Source organism: Erinaceus europaeus, chromosome 7 (assembly GCF_950295315.1).
Source record: "Erinaceus europaeus chromosome 7, mEriEur2.1, whole genome shotgun sequence".
In the NCBI taxonomy this organism is placed as follows: domain Eukaryota; kingdom Metazoa; phylum Chordata; class Mammalia; order Eulipotyphla; family Erinaceidae; genus Erinaceus; species Erinaceus europaeus.
The window spans coordinates 56952680-56975474 of record NC_080168.1 but is presented as its reverse complement, the minus strand read 5'-3'; the positions used below and the strand labels follow the sequence as shown (position 1 = coordinate 56975474).

General features: G+C 39.3%; 1 protein-coding gene across 2 annotated transcripts in view; it reads right to left on the bottom strand.

Annotated features, from left to right (window-relative positions):
• AEBP2 (AE binding protein 2) overlaps positions 1-22795 on the bottom strand; it is a 102578-nt gene that overhangs the window by 35403 nt on the left and 44380 nt on the right. For both annotated transcript variants that reach the window (XM_060194471.1, XM_060194470.1), the window contains exons 3-4: positions 22582-22689; positions 1618-1804 (exon numbers count right to left, since the gene is read on the bottom strand). In XM_060194471.1, the coding sequence (XP_060050454.1) occupies positions 1618-1804; positions 22582-22689 (295 nt within the window). The remainder of the gene's footprint in view (positions 1-1617; positions 1805-22581; positions 22690-22795) is intronic.

The following is a 22795-nucleotide window of genomic DNA, read 5'->3' as shown; positions in this document are numbered from 1 at the left end:
GATAGCACAGCAGACTTTCATACCTCAAGCACTAGAGGTCCCAGGATGAGACCCCAATACCACCATAAACCATAGCTGAGTAGTGACTGGTCAAAAATAAACAAGGGATGTAAAACTATACACTGTAATCTTGCAATCTACTACATCAGGCTCAACCTGACACTGTTGACTGGCTACGGAAGAAGGGCAAACGCTAGAAGAAGAAGGGTAACCAACCTATTACTAATCATAATTATTTTCTTTTTAAAGGTTAGTTCTGTTTTTATAAACACCAGTCTCCAGGGACAGGGGCAGATAGCATAATGGTTATGCAAAGACCCTCCTGTCTGAGACACCAAAGAAAGTCCTAGGTTCGATCCCCTGCACCACCATTAGCCAGAGCTGAGCATTGCTCCATTAAAAAAAAAAAAAAAAGACACCAGTCTAAAGACAAATGGCATCACGATCTAAACGCAATAGCCAAGTACAAAGTATGTGTTCCCTTCAACAACAAAGAAAGACTGATAAGTTTAGGAATGTTTATTTTTCACCAGCAGCTTACTCATTCATCTACTATCATTTTGTAGCAACAAAACACCTCCGATGTTTGAAAGACAAGCTTTATAATATGGATTAGTGCTTGCAATCTCTTCTACATAGTAATCAAATCCCCAGAGAATTAGTAAAATAAACCCTGTTTTCCTTCTAGCTTAACCTTACAGGGACTTCTTTCTCAATGAAAAGCTTCAATTGGGAGGTATTCAGTGAGCTAGCTGGCACTGTGCTAGGTTCTGGGCATTCAAAGTCATTTCCAGCCTCAACTCTTACAGTTTTGCTGTCCACATATCAATGAGAAGCAGATATATTTTTGTTTGATTTTTATCTCTATTATAGTCCCATTTCATAAATTATTATTATAAACACCAAGTCATAATTTAAAGTTTCTTCATTTAGAAAAGGATCAAAATATCCCCTAATCTAATTCTATGAGTTTGTTTTACAACAGCATATCCTTACTCTTACTTAACTGCCACAGATAAACTGCTATATATAACACTGAAAGCTCCTGGAGTGGGAGACAGGTGGTGGCACCCCTGGTGCCCACTTGCAGTGGGGAAGGCTCCACAGTAGTGAAGCAGGGCTGCAGTGTCTGTCTCTCTCTCCCTAGCTCCCCTCCCCTCTAAATTCTGTCTCTTTTCAGTAATAAATAAAATATTTTTTAAAAAAAGATGACAGAGGGAGTCAGGCTGTAGCCCAGTGGGTTAAGCGCCGGTGGTGCAAAGCGCAAGGACCAGAGTAAGGATCCCAGTTCGAGCCCTGGCTCCCCACCTGTAGGGGAGTCGACTCGCTTCACAGGCAGTGAAGCAGGTCTGCAGGTGTCTATCTTTCGATCCCTCTCTCTTCCCCTCCTTTCTGCATTTCTCTCTGTCCTATCCAACAATGACGACAACAATAATAATAATTACAACAATAAAACAAGGGCAACAAAAGGGAATAAATAAATATAAAAATTTTCAAAAAAAGGGGGGGAAAAAAGATGACAGAGTTGAAGAATGGTTAGGAACTAGATTTACATAAAGCTCAAGACTTATTTTTTTCTAAGTCATCTAAGATGAGTTAATAAGAGAAAACACTTACGTAATGAGCGCCGTCTCTTGTTCTTTAATTTCCTCCTTTTGTTCATTCCAGCTTTAGAAGGAGACTCTTCTTTGGCCTTTGGCTGGCTAGACACTTTTGAGGAGTTCTGCTGACTGAAGTGTGTGGGTACATGGCGAGCAAGCCCTCCCTGAGAAGCAAAGCTGGCATTGCAGCCACCAACGACACACTAGATGGGAATAAAGAAAGAATGTGAGGGATGCTGTTTAGGGCACAGGGATGAATGAATGAGTAGATAAAAATTCTGTATTTGCAGAAATAATCAGAGCACTATTAAGTCCAAACAGGACCATGAGTTACGACCCTTTCGTAAGATGTGCATAACAATGAATGCACTATAAGCAGTGACAGAGATGGAAAAATCAATCTCCCTATTAAATGAAGATAAAAGGTGTGATCCTTCACCCAGAAAAACCTGAGTTAATTACTTCCTAGCATGACCCTGGCTTATTTTGTTTTTCATTTTTCTTTTTCTTTTGCCACCAGGGTTATTGCTGGAGCTTGGTGCTTACACTACGAATACACAACTCCTGACAGTCACTTATTTCTTGTTATTCTTTTCCCTCCTTTTATTTTATTTTTTATTAGATAGAAAACAGAGATTGAGATGGGAGACACAGCAAGAGAGAGACACAGAGACCTTTCCTTTTTTCTCTTGTGAAGCTTCTCCACTAAAGATGAGGGCTGGGGGCTTAAACCCAGGTTCTTGGGCATAGTAATATGTGCACTCAATTGGGTTCTGGTTTAAGCAGGTTTTAGGGACTGAACCTGGGACCTCCAGTTTTATATTTCTAAAGCCCTTTGGTAGTAGCCACCACAACTTTATCGACAAAATTTCTCTAAATCTGCCCAAGTGGAAAGGAGGCTCGTCTGCCTTTAAGGCTAATCGTGCCATGTGAGCACTTAATTGTCTCAATACTCTCATACTACCCCAACTCAGCCTTTCCAGGCCCTCTGAAATGCATTATGCCTTATCAGGAGTACCCTGTAATCAGAGTATTTCTGAATACATCAGCAGAAGAGAACTGCTTATAAGTCCTGTAAAAGTCATGTTGGCCAAGAAAAGACTTCTCATGTCACTTAGTAAACATGCTATCTTTGAGTACTAACGGAACTGAGAACTATTAACAAAAAGCATTTTGCTGTGAACAATGGGATGACAAGAAGCAACATTTAATAAACTGTAGCTGTTAATTAGGTCTTCAAGTTTTCTGTTGTACTTCTGAAGTACTAAAAGGAAATTTTCTTAGTTTGTTTTCTTGTTTTAAGGCTTCTGTACATGGTAAAACCTGACAGTTTTACATAATAAAACTTTCGATACAAGTCAAAAAAGATCCTTTGCCTATTCTAGGGTACATACCACTAAGTTAAGAGGCAGAGAAATAGGCAAGGAAGATAGCAAAGCAGCTTACACAACAAACTTCCATGCCTAAGTCTCAGATGTCCTAGTTTCTAACCCTGGTGGCCACTATAAGCCAGAGATGAGCAGTGAATGCTCTGGTATTGATTTGAAGGGGGGAGGCAAAAAAATAATTCATAATGTCATTCACACACATATTCTAAGCCCAGTACAATACAAAGTGCTACATATGTAAAGATACAGATGCCACTCTGAAGAATCTTTTATGTGGTCAGCAAGACAAACAAAATATTAAATGACAACTTCCAAGAGCTATATATTAAAAGGACAAGTCACACATACTACAGGAGTATTGAAAAATCATTTCCTTTTACTATAGCAACAAAAACAACAAAATATCTAGAAGTAAATCTAACCAAGGAAGTGAAAGACTTGTATATTGAAAATTATGAGTCACTACTCAAAGAAATTGAAAAAGACACAAAGAAGTGGAAAGATATTCCATGTTCATGGGTTGGAAGAACTAACATCATCAAAATGAATATATTACCCAGAGCCATCTACAAATTTAATGCTATCCCCATCAAGATCCCAAGCACATGTTTTAGGAGAATAGAAAAAATGCTACAAATGTTTATCTGGAACCAGAAAAGACCTAGAATTGCCAAAACAATCTTGAGAAAAAAGAACAGAACCGGAGGCATCACACTCCCAGATCTCAAACTATATTATAGGACCGCTGTCATCAAAACTGCTTGGTATTGGAACATGAATAGACACACTGACAAGTGGAATAGAATTGAGAGCCCAGAAATGAGGCCCCACACGTATGGATGGACATCTAATCTTTGACAAAGGGGCCCAGACTATTACATGGGGAAGCAGAGTCTCTTCAACAAATGGTGTTGGAGACAATGGGTTGAAATATGCAGAAGAATGAAACTGAATCACTGTATTTCACCAAATACAAAAGTAAATTCCAAGTGGATCAAGGACTTGGATGTTAGACCAGAAACTATCAAATACTTAGAAAGAAAATATTGGCAGAACTCTTTTCCACATAAATTTTAAAGACATCTTCACTGAAATGAATCCAATTACAAAGAAGACTAAGGCAAGTATAAACCTATGGGACTACATCAAATTAAAAAGCTTCTTCACAGCAAAAGAAACCACTACCCAAACCAAGAGACCCCTCACAGAATGGGAGAAGATCTTTACATGCCATACATCAGACAAGAGTTTAATAACCAACATATATGAAAAGCTTGCCAGACTCAACAACAAGACAACAAATAACCCCATCCAAAAATGGGGGGAAGACTTGGACAGAATATTCACCACAGAAGAGATCCAAAAGGCTGAGAAACACATGAATAAATGCTCCAAGTCTCTGATTGTCAGAGAAATGCAAATCAAGACAATAATGAGATATCACTTCACTCCTGTGAGAATGTCATACATCAGAAAAGGTAACAGCAGCAAATGCTGGAGAGGGTGTGGGGTCAAAGGAACCCTCCTACACTGCTGGTGGGAATGCAAATTGGTCCAACCTTTGTGGAGAACAGTCTGGAGAACTCTCAGAAGGCTAGAAATGGACCTACCCTATGATCCTGCAATTCCTCTCTTGGGGATAGATCCTAAGGAACCCAACACATCCATCCAAAAAGATCTGTGTACACGTATGTTTTTGGCAGCACAATTTGTAATAGCCAAAACCTGGAAACAACCCAGGTGTCCAACAACAGATAAGTGGCTGAGCAAGTTGTGGTATATATACACAATGGAATACTACTCAGCTGTAAAAAATGGTGACTTCACCGTTTTCAGCCGACTTGGATGGACTTTGAAAAAATCATGTTGAGTGAAATAACTCAGAAACAGAAGGATGAATATGGGATGATCTCACTCTCAGGCACAAGTTGAAAAACAAGATCAGAAAAGAAAACACAAGTAGAACGTGAAATGGAATTGGAGTATTACACCAAAGTAAAAGACTCTGGGGTGGGTGGGTGGGGAGAATACAGGTCCATGAAAGATGATGAATGACATAGTGGGGGTTGTATTGTTAAATGGGAAACTGGGGAATGTTATGCATGTACAAACTACGGTATTTACTGTTGAATGTAAAACATTAATTCCCCAATAAAGAAATAAATTATTTAACAAAAGAAAAAAAAAAAAAGAAGAAGGCTAGAAATGGACCTACCCTATGACCCTGCAATTCCTCTCCTGGGGATAGATCCTAAGGAACCCAATACATCCATCCAAAAAGATCTGTGTACACATATGTTCTTGGCAGCACAATTTGTAATAGCCAAAACCTGGAAACAACCCAGGTGTCCAACAACAGATGAGTGGCTGAGCAAGTTGTGGTATATATACACAATGGAATACTACTCAGCTGTAAAAAATGGTGACTTCACCGTTTTCAGCCGATCTTGGATGGACTATGAAAAAATCATGTTGAGTGAAATAAGTCACAAAGAGAAGGATGAATATGGGATGATCTCACTCTCAGGCACAAGTTGAAAAACAAGATCAGAAAAGAAAACACAAGTAGAACCTGAAATGGAATTGGCATATTGCACCAAAGTAAAAGACTCTGGGATGGGTGGGTGGGGAGAATACAGGTCCATGAAGGATGATAAATGGCATAGTGGGGATTGTATTGTTAAATGGGAAACTGGGGGATGTTATGCATGTACAAACTATTGTATTTACTGTTGAATATAAAACATTAATTCCCCAATAAAGAAATAAATTTTTTAAAAAAATGAATAGTTGGGTGGGGGTAGATGGCATAATGGTTGGTCACACAAACAGGCTCTCATACCTGAGACTCCAAAGTCCCAGGCTCAATTTCCTGCACCACCATAAGCCAGAGCTGAACAGTGCTCTGGTAAAAAAAAAAAAAAAAAAAGGAAAGTAAAAAGAAAAGAAGAAAACTGAAATGTCACACCCAGTGAATAAGAAGGTTCTATCTCCTATTGACTACAACACTGACACAAAACTAGTGTACACTAGAGGGGCCCCTGGACAAGTGTTGCTATGAGCCTTTAAGTGAGACTATTGTAACTATAAAACTATATCTAGTTTTATTTCACCACTGCTGAGTGAGGTGAAATTCACAAATATCCAATTTTGAAGTACGAAATACAGTGGTTATTAACTTTAGTGGTAGATTCACAATAATGGATAACCATAAGCTCCACATTCTTGACAAGACTAATTATTTTAATTAAAATCATGCTAGTGAGTTTTTATTTGCATTTCCTTAATAATCGCTTTGTGTTTTAATTTGGAACCTAATATTCAATTTACCTACTAAAAACCCTTTAATTTGGAATAATTTAGTTATGTGAACCTACTTTTTCAATTGCAAACTTTATGAGGTCTAAACATAGATCAAGTATTTTATGTCTGAATTAAGAGTACTCAAAATATAATTCCTTGACTGATATATCTCTATACAGTACAGTACACTGATAGTAAGCACACCGCAACCTATTAGTTCACTATAATATAATGTAAAGGACACACTAAATTAGAAAGACTTAAAAAGTCATTAATTGGGATGCCAGGTGGTGGCAAGGGGGTTAAGCGCACATGGCACAAAGCTCAAGGACTGGCTCAAGGATCCCGCTTCAAGGCCCTGGCACCCTACCTACAGGGTGGGTGGTCACTTCACAAGTGGTGAAGCAAGTCTGCAGGTGTCTATCTTTCTCTCCCCCTCTCTCTGTCCTATCCAACAACAACAGCAATGGCAACAAAGTGGGAAAAAATAGCCTCCAGGAGCAGTGGATTTGAGCCCCAACAATAACCCTGGAAGCAAAAAAAGTCATTAATATCATAAACTGACAAGATGCTGAAGTAACAGAGCAAGTCAAAGATACATTATGTTCACCTACTTCACGAAGCAGGGGCCAGGAGATGGCTCACCTGAGAAGAGTATATACTTAACTATGTGGGAAGAGCCAGGTTTGAGCCCCTGATCAACACATAGGGGTGCCATGAAAAGGCCAAGCCCCAGAGGGAAGTGAAATACTGCAAGCATAAAGTCCCAATAATAAACTGAGGGTGGGAGAACCAACAGTAGAAACAAATTTCTATTCCACAGTACTATCCAGGAGTAAGACATACTTCAAGAAAAACATGCACAGTTTTTTTTTGTCTTATTTTAAAATATTACATATGAAGGAGTTTCCAACTGAGACACAGAGAAAGATTAAACCAGAGGGAGTACAGGCAGTGGCACACCTAGTAAGGCACACACATCATAGTGCACAAGGACCCAGGTTCAAACCCTTGGTCCCTACTTTCAGGGGGGTGAATTAAAAAGTCTAAATATAGATCAAGAGTTTAATGTATGGATTAAAGAGTACCTGAATTCTTCAACTGATTTAACTCTACAGTCTAGTACATTAATAGCAAACATATATCATTATTGATTAGTTCACAATGACATGATGTAAAGGACACACTAAATTAGGAAGATTTGGTGCCGCTCCCCACAAAAAAGTCATTAACTGGCAAGATGTGGAAGTAACAGAGTAAGTTACTCTGAATTAATTAGTGTTACAAGTGTCTCTCTCTTTCTCTCCCTTTCTTTCCTTTTTTCTGCTTCCAGGGTTATCTCTGGGGATTGGTTCCCGCACTTCATATCCACATCTACCAGCGGTGTTTTTTGTTTTTCCTACTTTTCTGAATAGGACAGAGAGTAACTCAAAGGGGAAGATGAAACAGAGAAGGAGACAGAATGATAGACACCTGCAGACCTGCTTCACCACTCATGAAGCATTCTCCCTACAAGTGGGGAACCAGGGGTTCAAACGCAGATTCTTGTGCAGGCCTTGTACTATGTGAACTTAATTGAGTATGCCACCACTTGGCATCCCCATGTCTCTATCTTCCCCTTTCCTCTCAATTTCTGTCTCTTATCTAAAATGGATAAATAAAATATTTTTAAAAAAATAAGCAGAGTCGGGCGTAGCTCAGCGGGTTATGGGCAGGTGGCACAAAGTGCAAGAACCAGGATAAGGATCCCGGTTCGAGCCCCCGGCTCCCTACCTGCAGAGGAGTCGCTTCACAGGTGGTGAAGCAGGTCTGCAGGTGTCTATCTTTCTCTCCCCCGTCTTTCCCTCCTCTCTCCATTTCTCTCTGCCCTATCCAACAACAATGACAGCAATAACAACAACAATGATAAACAACAAGGGAAACAAAAGGGAAATAAATAAATGTAAAAAAAATTTTTTTTAACTTTTTTAAAAATAATAAGCAGAGTACCACTCCAGCACATGCCACATCAGGGATCAAACTGAAAGCTTCAGGCATGCAAGTCTGATGTTTCCCTGAGTATAAGACAGGTATTGCCCCTATGATTTTGAGTGGCCAGTTCAGTTTTAACTATTCAAACAAATATGTCTTAAGAATTAGATAAATAAAAACACTGTAGTTTAATTTTTAATAATGAAAATAGTAATGACAATGAAAAGTCAGATCTAAGCCCCCAGGTTGAAAAGTAGATGAATTTCCCTTAACTTCACCCAAGAGATAAGTATATTCATTTTATTCATAGACTCTTCAGAACTGCAAAGAATGGACCTTGGCAGCATCTAGACCTAGTAGAATAAATAAGAGGGGTTTTAGTGAAAATTCTAATAGAAAATTATCTTCTTGCTTTTGATAAAATAAATAAAACAAGCCAAACAAATCTAAGTAGGAATACATAAAAGTACAAGAATTTAGAATGCTTTTTACTTAAAATAGTATGATGGTGAATTAGCAAATTGCTCACCTGAATGGTGCACCTGCTTTGCCATGCACATGATTCAGGTTTAAGTTCAGCTCCACTGTACTGGGAGAAGCTTCAGTGTTGTCTTGTCGTTCCCTAGCTCTCTCTGTCTCTCTTTCTCTACTAGAAAATGTCAGGTCAGAACAGTGAAGCCACGGCAACAATGGCGGGGGGGGGGGGGGGGTGCGCATATATATATATATATATATATATATATATATATATATATATATATATATTAGAATCACACATTTCATTTAAATACAAACCCTGAGAAAAAAAATTAATGTCTTCTAACATCAACATCCTATCATTAGGGTATGTCCCAGAGAACGAGAGAAATGTATTGTCACCTCAAATAGCTTTCACTCCTCTTGACATAAATATTTCATTGGTATTGACTGTAATTTTAGTGTTCAAATATTCATGTTATATTTTCACCCCCACATAAAACAAATGACCCCTGAATTCAAACAGCCAAACATGGTCTTCTGATGAAAAGGCAATTTTTTCCATTAGGGAAGGCCTGGCTAGCAGATATTAAGTGTTTTAAACCATGTATCTCTCACATCCACTGAAACATGCTATATAAGCTACAACTGTTGTGGTCAAGTTACTATTCTAAAAGGTGAAAAAAATAAAATTACTATTCTTTTAAATAGATTTACCCCAATGAAGCAATATTAAGACTATTTTGCTAATGCTGAGACAGCTGTATTTATATTTGTACTCCCTAAAAATAAAAAATAAAAAAAACATGAAAATCTACAGGGGCTACGGACAAAGCAGAAACCAGCAAGTTTCACAGGATTTATTAACAACAGATAGTAATCTTAGTGTGTGTGATAATAAAGAAAAACAAAATCCCTTGTAGAAATGTTGGTTCCTTAGGGTTGACAAAGGTATTGGGGGCAAGGGTAGACAGCATAATGGTTATGCAGACTCCCATGCTTGAGACTCTGAGGTCTCAGGTTCAATCACCCACACTACCATAAACCTGAGCTGAGCAGTGCTCTGGGGAAATAGGAAGGGAAAAAGAACTTTACAAAGGTACTAGCATAAAGTGAGAACATCAAAGGATACAAACTGGATGGATGTACAAGATTACTACTTCCCCAGCTGTCTTCACAATTTCTCTGTCAATCTAAAGGATTTCCAAAACAAAGCATTTATACAAATCTCAGCTAATATACAAGTAGAACCTGAAATGTAATTGGCATATTGCGCCAAAGTAAAAGACTCTGGGGTGGGTGGGTGGGGAGAATACAGGTCCATGAAGGATGATAAATGACATAGTGGGGGTTGTATTGTTAAATGGGAAACTGGGGAATGTTATGCATGTACAAACTACTGTATTTACTGTTGAATGTAAAACATTAATTCCCCAATAAAGAAATAAATTAAAAAAAAATCTCAGGTAAAAAGCACAACCTACATGAAACTACAATGAGGTCAAAGTATGACTCATTTGAGTAATCTAAGTACTACAGTATAGCTGGAACTCTTCAAGAATGGCGTTAAAATATCTTCAATCTTTGATATCAATAAATGTCAATGGCCTGAATTCACCTATTAAAAGACACAGAGTAGGAAGATGGATCAGAAAACACAACCCAACAATATGTTGTCTACAGGAAACTCACCTAACTCAACAAGACAAACACAGACTTAAAGTGAAAGGATGGAAAACTATCATACAAGCCAATGGCCCACAAAAAAGGGCAGGAACAGCTATTCTCATATCTGACATGATAGACTTTAAAACAGATAAGATTAAAAAAGATAGGAATGGACACTACTTAATGCTCAGAGGATCAGTCAATCAAGAGGACTTAACAATTAGTAATATCTATGCAACCAATGAGAAGCCATCTAAATACATCAAACTTCTACTGAAGGAGCTACAGCAATATATTAACAGTAACACAATCATAGTAGGGGACTTCAACACCCCACTCTCTCAACTTGTCAGATCATCCAGGAAGAAAATCAGTAAAGACATAAGGGAGCTAAATGAAGAGATAGATAAACTAGAACTATTGGACATTTTCAGAGTCATTCATCCCAAGAAACTGGAATACACATTTTACTCAAACTCACATGGATCATTCTCAAGGATAGACCATATGTTAGGCCACAGACAGCATCAGCCTATTCAAGAGCACTGAAATCATCCCGAGCATCTTCTCAGACCACAGTGGAATTAAACTAACACTTAACAATCAACAAAAGATTAGTAACAGTCCCAAAATGTGGAAGCTCAACAGCACACTTCTTAACAACTTCTGGGTCAAAGAGGAAATCAAGGAAGAAATCAAAATGTTTCGAGACTTCAATGAAAATGAAGACACAAGCTATCAAAATATTTGGGACACAGCTAAAGCAGTACTAAGAGGGAAGTTCATACCTATACAAGCACACATTAGGAAACAAGAAAAGGCACAAATAAACAGCCTGATTGCACATCTTAAAGACCTAGAAGAAGAACAACGAAGGAATCCTAAAGCAACCAGAAAGACAGAAATCACTAAAGTTAGGGCAGAAATAAATAACATTGAGAATAGGAAAACCATACAAAAGATCAATGAAAGTAAATGTTGTTTCTTCAAAAGAGTAAACAAAATCGACAAACCTTTAGCCAGACTCACAAAACAAAAAAGGGAGAAGAACCAAATAAATCGGATAGTAAATGAAAGAGGAGATATCACAACAGACACCGCAGAAATTCAACATATCATGCGAGGCTTCTATGAACAACTATATGCCACCAAGCTAGAGAACCTGGAAGAAATGAATAATTTCCTAGATACCTACCAACTTCCAAAACTAAGTAAAGAGGAAGTAGATAACATGAACAGGCCCATCACAGCTAATGAAATTGAAAGTTATCAAAAATCTTCCCAAAAATAAAAGTCCTGGACTAGATGGTTTTACAAATGAATTCTACAAAACTTTCAAAGAAGAACTAATACCTCTACTTTTAAAAAAGTCTTCCAGAAGATTGAAGACACTGGAATACTCCCTGCCAGCTTCTATGAAGCCAACATCACTCTGATACCAAAAGCAGACAGGGACACAACCAAAAAAGAAAAGTACAGACCAATATCTCTCTGATGAACATAGATGCGAAAATATTGAACAAAATTCTAGCCAACTGGATACAGCAGTATATCAAAAAGATTGTTCATCATGACCAAGTGGGGTTTATCCCAGGCATGCAAGGTTGGTTAAATATACGTAAATCAATCAATGTGATCCACCACATCAACAAAAGCAAGACCAAAAACCACATGGTCATATCAATAGGTGCAGAGAAAGCCTTTGACAAAATACAACATCCTTTTATGATCAAAACACTACAAAAAATGGGAATAGATGGAAAATCCCTGAAGATAGTGGAGTCTTTATATAGCAAACCTACAGGCAACATCATACTCAATGGTGAAAAAATGGAAGCATTTCCCCTCAGATCAGGTACTAGACGGGGCTGCCCACTATCACCATTACTATTCAACATAGTGTTGGAAGTTCTTGCCATAGCAATCAGGCAGGAGCAAGGAATTAAAGGCATACAGATTGGAAGAGAAGAAGTCAAACTCTCCTTATTTGCAGATGACATGATAGTATACATGGAAAAACCTAAGGAATCCAGCAAGAAGCTTTTGGAAATCATCAGGCAATACAGTAAGGTGTCAGGCTATAAAATTAACATTCAAAAGTCAGTGGCATTCCTCTATGCAAACACTAAGTTAGAAGAAATTGAAATCCAGAAATCAGTTCCTTTTTCTATAGCAACAAAAACAATAAAATATCTAGGAGTAAACCTAACCAAAGAAGTGAAAGACTTGTTTACTGAAAATTATGAGTCACTACTCAAAGAAATTGAAAAAGACACAAAGAAGTGGAAAGATACTCCATGTTCATGGGTTGGAAGAACTAACATCATCAAAATGAATATATTACCCAGAGCCATCTACAAATTTAATGCTATCCCCATCAAGATCCCAAGCACATGTTTTAGGGGAATAGAAAAAATGCTACAAATGTTTATCTGGAACCAGAAAAGACCTAGAATTGCCAAAACAATCTTGAGAAAAAAGAACAGAACCGGAGGCATCACACTCCCAGATCTCAAACTGTATTATAGGGCCATTGTCATCAAAACTGCTTGGTACTGGAACATGAACAGACACACTGACCAGTGGAATAGAATTGAGAGCCCAGAAATGAGGCCCCACACGTATGGACATCTAATCTTTGACAAAGGGGCCCAGACTATTACATGGGGAAAGCAGTCTCTTCAACAAATGGTGTTGGAAACAATGGGTTGAAACATGCAGAAGAATGAAACCGAATCACTCTATTTCACCAAATACAAAAGTAAATTCCAAGTGGATCAAGGACTTGGATGTTAGACCAGAAACTATCAGATACTTAGAGGAAAATATTGGCAGAACTCTTTTCCGCATAAATTTTAAAGACATTTTCAATGAAACGAATACAATTACAAGGAAGACTAAGGCAAGTATAAACCTATGGGACTACATCAAATTAAAAAGCTTCTTCACAGCAAAAGAAACCACTACCCAAATCAAGAGACCCCTCACAGAATGGGAGAAGATCTTTACATGCCATACAGCAGATAAGAGTTTAATAACCAACATATATAAAGAGCTTGCCAGACTCAACAACAAGACAACAAATAACCCCATCCAAAAATGGGAGGAGGACTTGGACAGAATATTCACCACAGAAGAGATCCAAAAGGCCGAGAAACACATGAAAAAATGTTCCAAGTCTCTGATTGTCAGAGAAATGCAAATCAAGACAACAATGAGATATCACTTCACTCCTGTGAGAATGTCATACATCAGAAAAGGTAACAGCAGCAAATGCTGGAGAGGGTGTGGGGTCAAAGGAACCCTCCTGCACTGCTGGTGGGAATGTCAATTGGTCCAACCTCTGTGGAGAACAGTCTGAAGAACTCTCAGAAGGCTAGAAATGGACCTACCCTATGAACCTGCAATTCCCCTCCTGGGGATATATCCTAAGGAACCCAACACATCCATCCAAAAAGATCTGTGTACACATATGTTCTTGGCAGCACAATTTGTAATAGCCAAAACCTGGAAACAACCCAGGTATCCAACAACAGATGAATGGCTGAGCAAGTTGTGGTATATATACACAATGGAATACTACTCAGTTGTAAAAAATGGTGACTTCACCGTTTTCAGCCGATCTTGGATGGACCTTGAAAAAAATCATGTTGAGTGAAATAAGTCAGAAATAGAAGGATGAATATGGGATGATCTCACTCTCAGGCCGAAGTTGAAAAACAAGATTAGAAAAGAAAACACAATGAGAACCTGAACTGGAGTTGGCGTATTGCACCAAAGTAAAAGACTCTGAGGTGGGTGGGTGGGTGGGTAGAATACAGGTCTATGAAAGATGATGAATGACATAGTGGGGGTTGTATTTTTAAATGGGAATCTGGGGAATGTTATGCATGTACAAACTATTGTATTTACTGTTGAATGTAAAGCATTAATTCCCCAATAAAGAAATAAAAAAATAATAATAATAACTACAACAATAAAATAACAAGGTCAACAAAAAGGAATAAATTTTAAAAAAGAATTTTTATTTAAATCATTAGTAGGACTATCTCCAACATCAACGCCTCTCAACTCCCATTCTGAGTCTTCTTTCCTAGTCCCTATTAAATTGATCCCTAATCCAGGTTTCCAGAGACTCTTTCATAAGTACTATTAAAGCACATGAAGCATCTCATTACTTATATCTATTTAAATCTGTAAAAAGCAAAAGCATGGGGTCAGTAGGAGGCACCCCTAGTAGAGGACACATGCTATAAAAAGCAAGTACTATGATAAGCCCACAGTCCCTTCCTGCAGGGGTAAAGTTTTACAAGCAGTGAGGCAGTGCAACAGGTGTCTCTCTACTTCCCACTTCCCTCTCAGTTGCTGTCACTAACTAAAAAAATAATAATAATAATAAAATGTTTAAAAGGAAAAAAAGGTTTGCAGTCAGTTTTAAAAATTAAAAATACAAATATTTAAGGATTAAGGTACAGGGTTAGGTTCAAGCCTATGATCCCCACCTGCAGCAGGGAAGGGAAACCTCATGAATGGCCAGGAAGTGCTGCAAGCATCTTTCTTTCTCTATGCCTATCTCCTCTTTCTCTCTCAATTTTCCCGTCTCTATGAAAAAGATGGGGTGGAAGAATAAAACAGGCCAGAAGGAAAGGTGGATTCATCATGCAGAGACCAAATCCCATCAATAACCTGGTTGGCGAAATAAATAAAAAATAAAGCAATAGGACATACATGACAACAGAAAGATAAATGAAACAGACCATCTAAATTATATAAAAGCAGCCTGGAATGTGGTGCAGCAAGCAGCATTCTTGGTCAAAAGTCCAATCCCCAGTGCTACCAGAGTGCTGCAGTGGCCTCTCCACCTTCTTGTGAAATAAATAAAATCTTCTTAAAACAATCATAAAAAAACAAATGAAAAGATGCCCAAATGTACTCATCTATTAGACTGGTGGAGGGAAACTAAGTTTGACAAAACACTTTCAGCTAGGTTGTGGAGAATTCAGACACTTGACATTGTTGGTACAGTACTGATCAAAATCGCTAGTGCTGGAGTGATGTCTGATCTACTTTTCCATAGTATTGTGGACTTTTCCCCAATATATTTAATTATTTTTACACACACACACGCACGCACGCACACAAACACACACTTTTCCCCAATATATTTTTACACACACACACACACACACACACACACACACACACACACACACACACACACACACACACACACGTGCATCTTACCATGCTCAAGGACTGGGCTCAAACCTTCGCTCCCCATTTGCAGGGGGAAGATTCACGAGCAGTGAAACAGGTCTGCAGATGAGTCTCTCTTTCCTTCCCTCCCCTCTCAATTTCTCTAATAAAAAGTTCAAAGTGTAGACACCAAGCCCTAAGGGTGACCCTGGTGGCAATTAAAAAAATAATAATAATAAATAAGTTACAACCAATAATTTTAGATTTTGTGTACAAAAGGATGAAATTACTTATCTACGTTTACTTCCATTTAAAAAAAGAAGAAATAGGGGTTCAGACAGTAGCACAGTGGAGCAAAGCAGAAGGGCAGGCATAAGGAACCTGGTTTGAGCCCACAGCACCCAAACTGTATGAAGGTCACTTTTCTGTCTCCCCTCCTCTCTCGATTTCTCTCTGTCCTATCCAACAACAACAACAAAATGGAAAAAAGAAAAAAAAAAGTCTCCAGGAGCAGTGGATTCATAGCAGGCACCAAGCCCCAGCAATAACCCAGGAGGCAAAAAAAAAAAAAAAAAAAAGAAAAGAAATAGAACTAAACAAATTCACTACAAATAGTGGTGTTTACATATTTGGAAGATGGAATAGAAGAGTAACATTAAATTTTCTCACCTGCAAGAGGTGAAGTAGTGCTGTAGTTCTCTTTCCCCCTTTCCCTTCCCTATCAATTTATCTCTGTCTGAAAGAGAGAGAGAGAGAAAGAAAGAGAGAGAAGGGGAGGAAGAGAGAAAGAAATGATACTCAAAGAACAAACAAACAAAGGCTTATATCCAGAATGTGTGGAATGAAATGGCTGGTTTATCCAAAGGTACAAACATCAGTTATAAATAAGCTTTAGTGCTATAATATGCAAAACAGCAACTATAGCTAATAATAATGTAGTGCATATTTGTGAGCTGCTATGAAAATAAAGAAAATATTTTTAAAGAAAAAAATCATTTCTTAATGTAAATTGTTTTTTTTAATTTTTTTAAATTTTTTAAATATTTATTTATTCCCTTTTGTTACCCTTGTTTTTTTATTGTTGTAGTTATTATTGTTGTTGTTGGATAGGACAGAGAGAAATGGAGAGAGGAGGGGAAGACAGAGAGGAGGAGAGAAAGATAGACACCTGCAGACCTGCTTCACCGCCTGTGAAGCGACTCCCCTTCAGGTGGGGAGCCAGGGTTCAAACCGGGATCCTTATGCTGGTCCTTGTGCTTTGCGCCACCTGCGCTTAACCCGCTGTGCTACAGCCCGACTCCCTGTAAATTGTTTTTAACTTATAAATGGAGAGGAAAGGGAAGGCAGATAGATACGGAGAGAGACACCTGCAGAACTGCTTAGAGTAACCCACCCCCTCACAAGTGGAGACTGGGAGCTTCAACCCAGGTTCTTGTGCCTTGGAACACATGCACCACCAATACCCCCCAAATAATTGTCTTTAAAAAAAAAATTAAGTTGGGCAAGGAAGACAGTGTAATGGTTATGCAAGAAGAATCTCAGGCCTGAGTCCCCAAGGACCTGGTTCAGTCCCATAAACCACTATAAGCCAGAACTGAACAGTCCTCAGGTATAAAAAGTCATTTTTAAAAAAGCAATTAACAGGGGGTGATGTTGGTTTCAGTGTGCAGTGATTCTGGTATAAGTTCCTGGTCCCCACCAGCAGGAAGGATGCTTCACAAATAGTAAAGCAGTGCTACAGGTCCGTCTCTCTAAGATTTTATCTATTAATGAGAAATATGAGAGGGGGAAGAAAGAGAGAGAGAAGAAAACAGCCATCACTCTGGTTACATGTGCTGCCAGTGCTCAAATTCAGGACCTTGTGCTTGAAAGTCCATGGCCCCATCCACTACGCAACTTCCCAGACCATGGACTCTCACTCAAAAAAAAAAGGCAATTCCACAATTATTTTCTTAATAAAACAGGCCCCTTTGTGGAACCCCATAGGACCTTGCCCTCAACTTGGATCAATAAAGGTAGAGAATAGAATGTTCAATGTTCCATCCTCTGAAGAGAGGCTGGACAACATACTCTCTGCTACACCTGAGGAAGATGGGTCCCGATACTGGGGCAGCTTGGAACGTTCCTACTGTGACCACAGAATGTGAGCTCAGAGCTACAAGGATGCAGAGGTCACAAAGGCTCCTAAGCTGAATAGGGCCCCAGAACAGATCTAATCGATGGGATTTACAGTCAACAATATTATACACCTTTCCCTTATTTGGGAGCTACTCTCTTCCCAGTACCAGCTTTCTGGTCCTTTTTGCAGCCATGACATCATCTCCCCAGACAATAACTTGGATCCACCTGCATATCAGATTTCAGGCTCAGGGGGAAAAAGAAAAAAAAAAAAAAAAACCTAGTATAGCCACAGGTCCTTGGGAATATAACTAAAATATGCCTGCAAGCTATCTACAAAATGGAGGACCCCCCCCCCCCAATTCATCTGCACTATTCTAGCCTTTAGGTTCATGATTAGGCAACAACTTGTTTGGCTTTATATGTTAACTCTCTTTTCAGCCACCAGGTTCCAGATTCTAGCATGATGCCAAACAGACTTCCCTGGATAGACAACCCCACCAATGTGTCCTGAAGCTCTGATTCTCCAGAGCCCTTCCCCACTACGGAAAGAGAGAGGCAGGCTGGGAGTATGAATTGACCTGTCAATGCCCATGTTCATTGGGGAAGCAATTACAGAAGACAGGACTTTGACCTTCTGTATCCCACAATGACCTTGGGTCCATACTCCCAGAGGGTTAAAGAATAGTAAAGCTATCAAGGGAGAGGATAGGATATGGAGTTCTGGTGGTGGGAACTGTGTAGAGTTGTACCCCTCTTATCCTATGGTTTTGTCAATGTTTATAAATTTTTTTTTTTTAAAAAGGAACTTACGAACTGCATCTACATGGCAATAGTACATTTCTGGGGTTTAACAACCACTGACCCTTTTTTTTTTTTTAAACATGTCTTTTTCCTTTGCCTGCAAGGTTATCACTTGGGTTCTGTGCCTGCTCTATGAACCCACTGCTCCTGGTGGCCATTTTTTCATTTTGTTGTTGTTGGATAGGACAGAGAAAAGTTGAGAAAGCAAGGGGGGAGGGGAAGATGAAGAGAGAAAGAAAGACACCTGCAGACTTGAACTGGTGTCCACAATTATATCCACCCTTGCACTTTGTGCTATGTGCGCTTAACCCAGTGCACCACTGCCAGGTCCCCTAAGAATCCTTTTTTACAGCATTCTTTTAGTATTTATGACAAATATTTTCCACATTCCAAATTCATTTATTTTGGTAAATTTTTTGATAAACTGGTTTTGTAGAAATGTGCTTATATAGTATGATTTTCCAGAATAATCTATTTGACAGTGGTTTACAACAAAGCTCAGGAGCATAACCTCAAGACTAGGTAAGAGCAGCAGCTGAGGAAGAAACTCCATGGCAGAACACAAAGCCTGCACATGTGAGGGTGTTAGTTTAGCCCTGACACTGTGTGCAGAGATGCTCAAGTCTCTCGTTTCCAATCTCTCTGTAAACAAGTCTTGCTTTAAATATATATATATATATATATATATATATATACATACACACACACATGTATATATGTATGTGTGTGTGTGTGTGTGTGTGTGTGTGTGTGTGTGTGTGTGTGTGTGTGTGTGTATTTAGGGGTGGGGATAGACAGCATGATGGTTATGCAAAGAAACTCTCATGTCTGAGGCTCCGGAAGTCCCACGTTCAATCCCTCCCCCACCCACCCCCACCCCCGCACTACAATAAGCCAGAGCTAGGGAGTCAGGTGGCAGTGCAAGCAGGTTAAGCGCACATGGTGCCAAGTGCAAGGACCAGCGTAAGGTCCACAGGCAGTGAAGCAGGTCTGCAGGTGTCTGTCTTTCTCTCCCCCTCTGTCTTCCCCTCATCTCTCCATTTCTCTCTGTCCTATACAACAACGAACAAAATCAAAAATAACAGTAATGACCACAACAAGGCTACAACAAGGGCAACAAAAGGGAAAAAACAGCCTCCAGGAGCAGTGGATTCATGGTGTAGACACTGAGCCTGAGCAATAACCCTGGAGGCAAAAGAAAAAAAAAAAAAGAAAGAAAAGAAAAAAGCCAGAGCTGATCAGTGTTCTGGTAAAAAAAAATAAATTTACGGTTAAGCGCACATGGCACAAAGCACAAGGACTGGTGTAAAAATCCCGGTTTGATCCTCCAGCTCCCCACCTGCAGGGGAGTCACTTCACAGGTGGTGAAGCAGGTCTGCAGGTGTCTGTCTTTCTCTACCCCTCTGTCTTCCCCTGCTCTCTCCATTTCTCTCTGTCCTATCCAACGACATCAATAACCACAACAATGGCAACAAAAGGGAAAATAAATATTAAAAAATAATAAATAAAATTAAGGGAGTCGGGCAGTAGCACAGCAGGTTAAGCGCATGCAGCGCAAAGTCTAAGGACCAGCGTGAGGATCCTGGTGCAAGCCCCCAGCTCCCCACCTGAAGGGGAGTTGCTTTACAGGCAGTGAAGCAGGTCTGCAGGTGTTTATCTCTCTCCCCCTGTATTTCCCTCATCTCTCCATTTCTCTGTCCTATCCAACAATGACACCACCAATAACAATAACAACAATAAAAACAGCAGGGGCAACAAAAGGGAAATAAATTTCAAAAAATAATTTATTATTGAATAGAGACAGAGAAATTGAGAGATATAGAGAGGGAAAGAGACAGAGACTATTGCATTCCTGCTTCACCATGAAGCTTTCCCCCTACAGTGAGGACCAGGGGCTTGAACCTGGGTCCTTGTACACTGTAATGTGACCACTTAGCCAGGCGCACCACCACCTGGCCCCAAGGATTTCACTTTGTTGCTGACACACACACCCAGCCCGTTTCTAGGTTTCTTATTCTTAAGTAGTGCAGAGCCCAGGGAGTCGAGCGGTGGCACAGTGGGTTAAGCGCACGTGGCGCAAAGCGCAAAGACTGGCATAAGGATCCCGATTTGAGCCCCCAGCTCCCCAACTCTAGGGGAGTCGCTTTACAGGTGGTGAAGCAGGTCTGCAGGTGTCTATCTTTCTCTCCCTCTCTCTGTCTTCCCCTCCTCTCTCCATTTCTCTGTCCTATCCACTAACAACATCAATAACCACAACAATGTTAAACAAGGGCAACAAAAGGGAAAATAAATAAATATAAATTTTTTTTAAAGTGCAGAGCCTGAAGAAATCAGAGTTTATGTACAAATATAAGTTGTTTTGTATATGTATATACATATGTGTTATTTAAGCAGAGAGGAATTCAGGTTAATTCCATTTTTTCCCCTATATATTTCCTCTGCTAGTTGATGCAAAAAATAAAATTTTTTTTTCATTTATCAACTGAATTTTTCACTTTAGTGAGCACAATTCTCTGCTTCTCTTAACACTTTTAAATTAATTAATGCATTTGTCATTATTACATAGCCAGGCTCTTAGACATATTAAATTTAACTGCTCGGGGCCACAACAAATGTTGTTTTTTGTTTTTAGAAAGGGGCAAAAAAAATAAAAAGGGAGAGTGCAGAGAGAGTGAAAGAGACCATTGCAACAAAACTTGAATGCAGAGGGGGTTGAGCTTGAGCCTGGTTTGTGCATATGACAAAGCAGTGCACTGCCCAAAGGAGCTGTTTTGCTAGCCCTCAAATGTCTTGTTTCCATATTTTTTACACTATATTAATTCATTAAGATATCTTTCTAGTACATGGTATGTTTCATGCATTTCTTTTTTTTGCTCTATCCCATAGTGTGTAAAAATCCACATCCTCTTGTCAAAGAACTTGAGTTTGACTCCAACACCTTAGTGCCATACTGTTTCCACAGGAGACATTTTCTGTTACATTTAGATGTGGACTTTCTAAGCCATAAGGTGAACCCGAGTGCAACCAGTACCACCTCAGCATGTTTCACTTTAGACTGTGTCCAGAGAAGTCAGGCATGTCAACCCTCCAGCTTCATTACTCTGGTGAATGAAGAGTGAAGTTTTCCTAGCTCACAGGACTCCTTATGTCCATTTCAGGTGGTGCGCTTCTTAACAAATTCCCAAAACCTAGATATAGGCCAGGGCCCATGAGATAGGGCTCATGTGCAAATATATCCATAAGTTAGGGGAAAATATATACCTTAAAGCAAAAGTGCACAATAGTGTATTAAGAGTCAATGGATACACCAAGCAAGTAGAAAGACCTAAAAAAAAATGACACCATAAAGTACCTAATCAAATAGTTTCTACTTAGAACCTAGACACCCTCCTCACCTACTTCCTATTTCACTTCCCTCTATCACTCCCCAAAGCTAACCTTGTCAGACAAAGTAAGGACTACAAAAGCTGGATATGGGCGAGAGACCAGCATACTTCAATGATGGCTCTTTGGTCACTACCAGGCCACCCCATCACCTGGGGCCCTAGTCAGGGAGTCCTGGGATTCCCACACAGACATGATAAACCTAGACCTCTAACAGAGTCCTCTCTCCACTGTCACTGGTCATCTTCATCAGGAACAACATAATGGACCCCGCTGTGGGCCCCTACAGGACCTTGCCCTCAATGTGAAGCAGCAAATCTATCTTTTCATAATTCATGTTCCTGGAGGGGAAAAAAAAAAGTTGAATCCCCTGACAGCGAGAAACTAACAGATCATGAGGTTTTAACAGACAACCAATTTATAAGATGTGTTTTCAAGTTGGGGCCAGTCTACTAGCTATTTTCAAGATTTGTGTTCCTAAGGACTTCTCTTGTTCTCCAAATATTGAAAACGAGGTTATCTTATCCCTACTCATTTTTTTTAAATCTCATAAATCTACAAAAGTCTCCCCCCCAAAACTCAAGAGTTTTAGATTGTCAAAGGTATGCCCACCAAGAAACATGCCAAGTGAAGTTGAGACTGAAAGAAAAAAGGAAAACTCACACACCTACCTTGAAAGGTTTGTCTCCACTGTGTGTCAGCATGTGCCTCTGTAACCAACTCTGACTGGTTGATGGGGTATTGTAAACTTTACAACCTTTCCATAAGCAAACGAAGACCTGTTAAGAGAGTCAACAGTTTTCATCACTTGCCAACACATATTTATTCCTAAGTTCAAGTGAGCATACTATCAAAAAAAAAAAAAAATTCTTTGAAATGTATGAG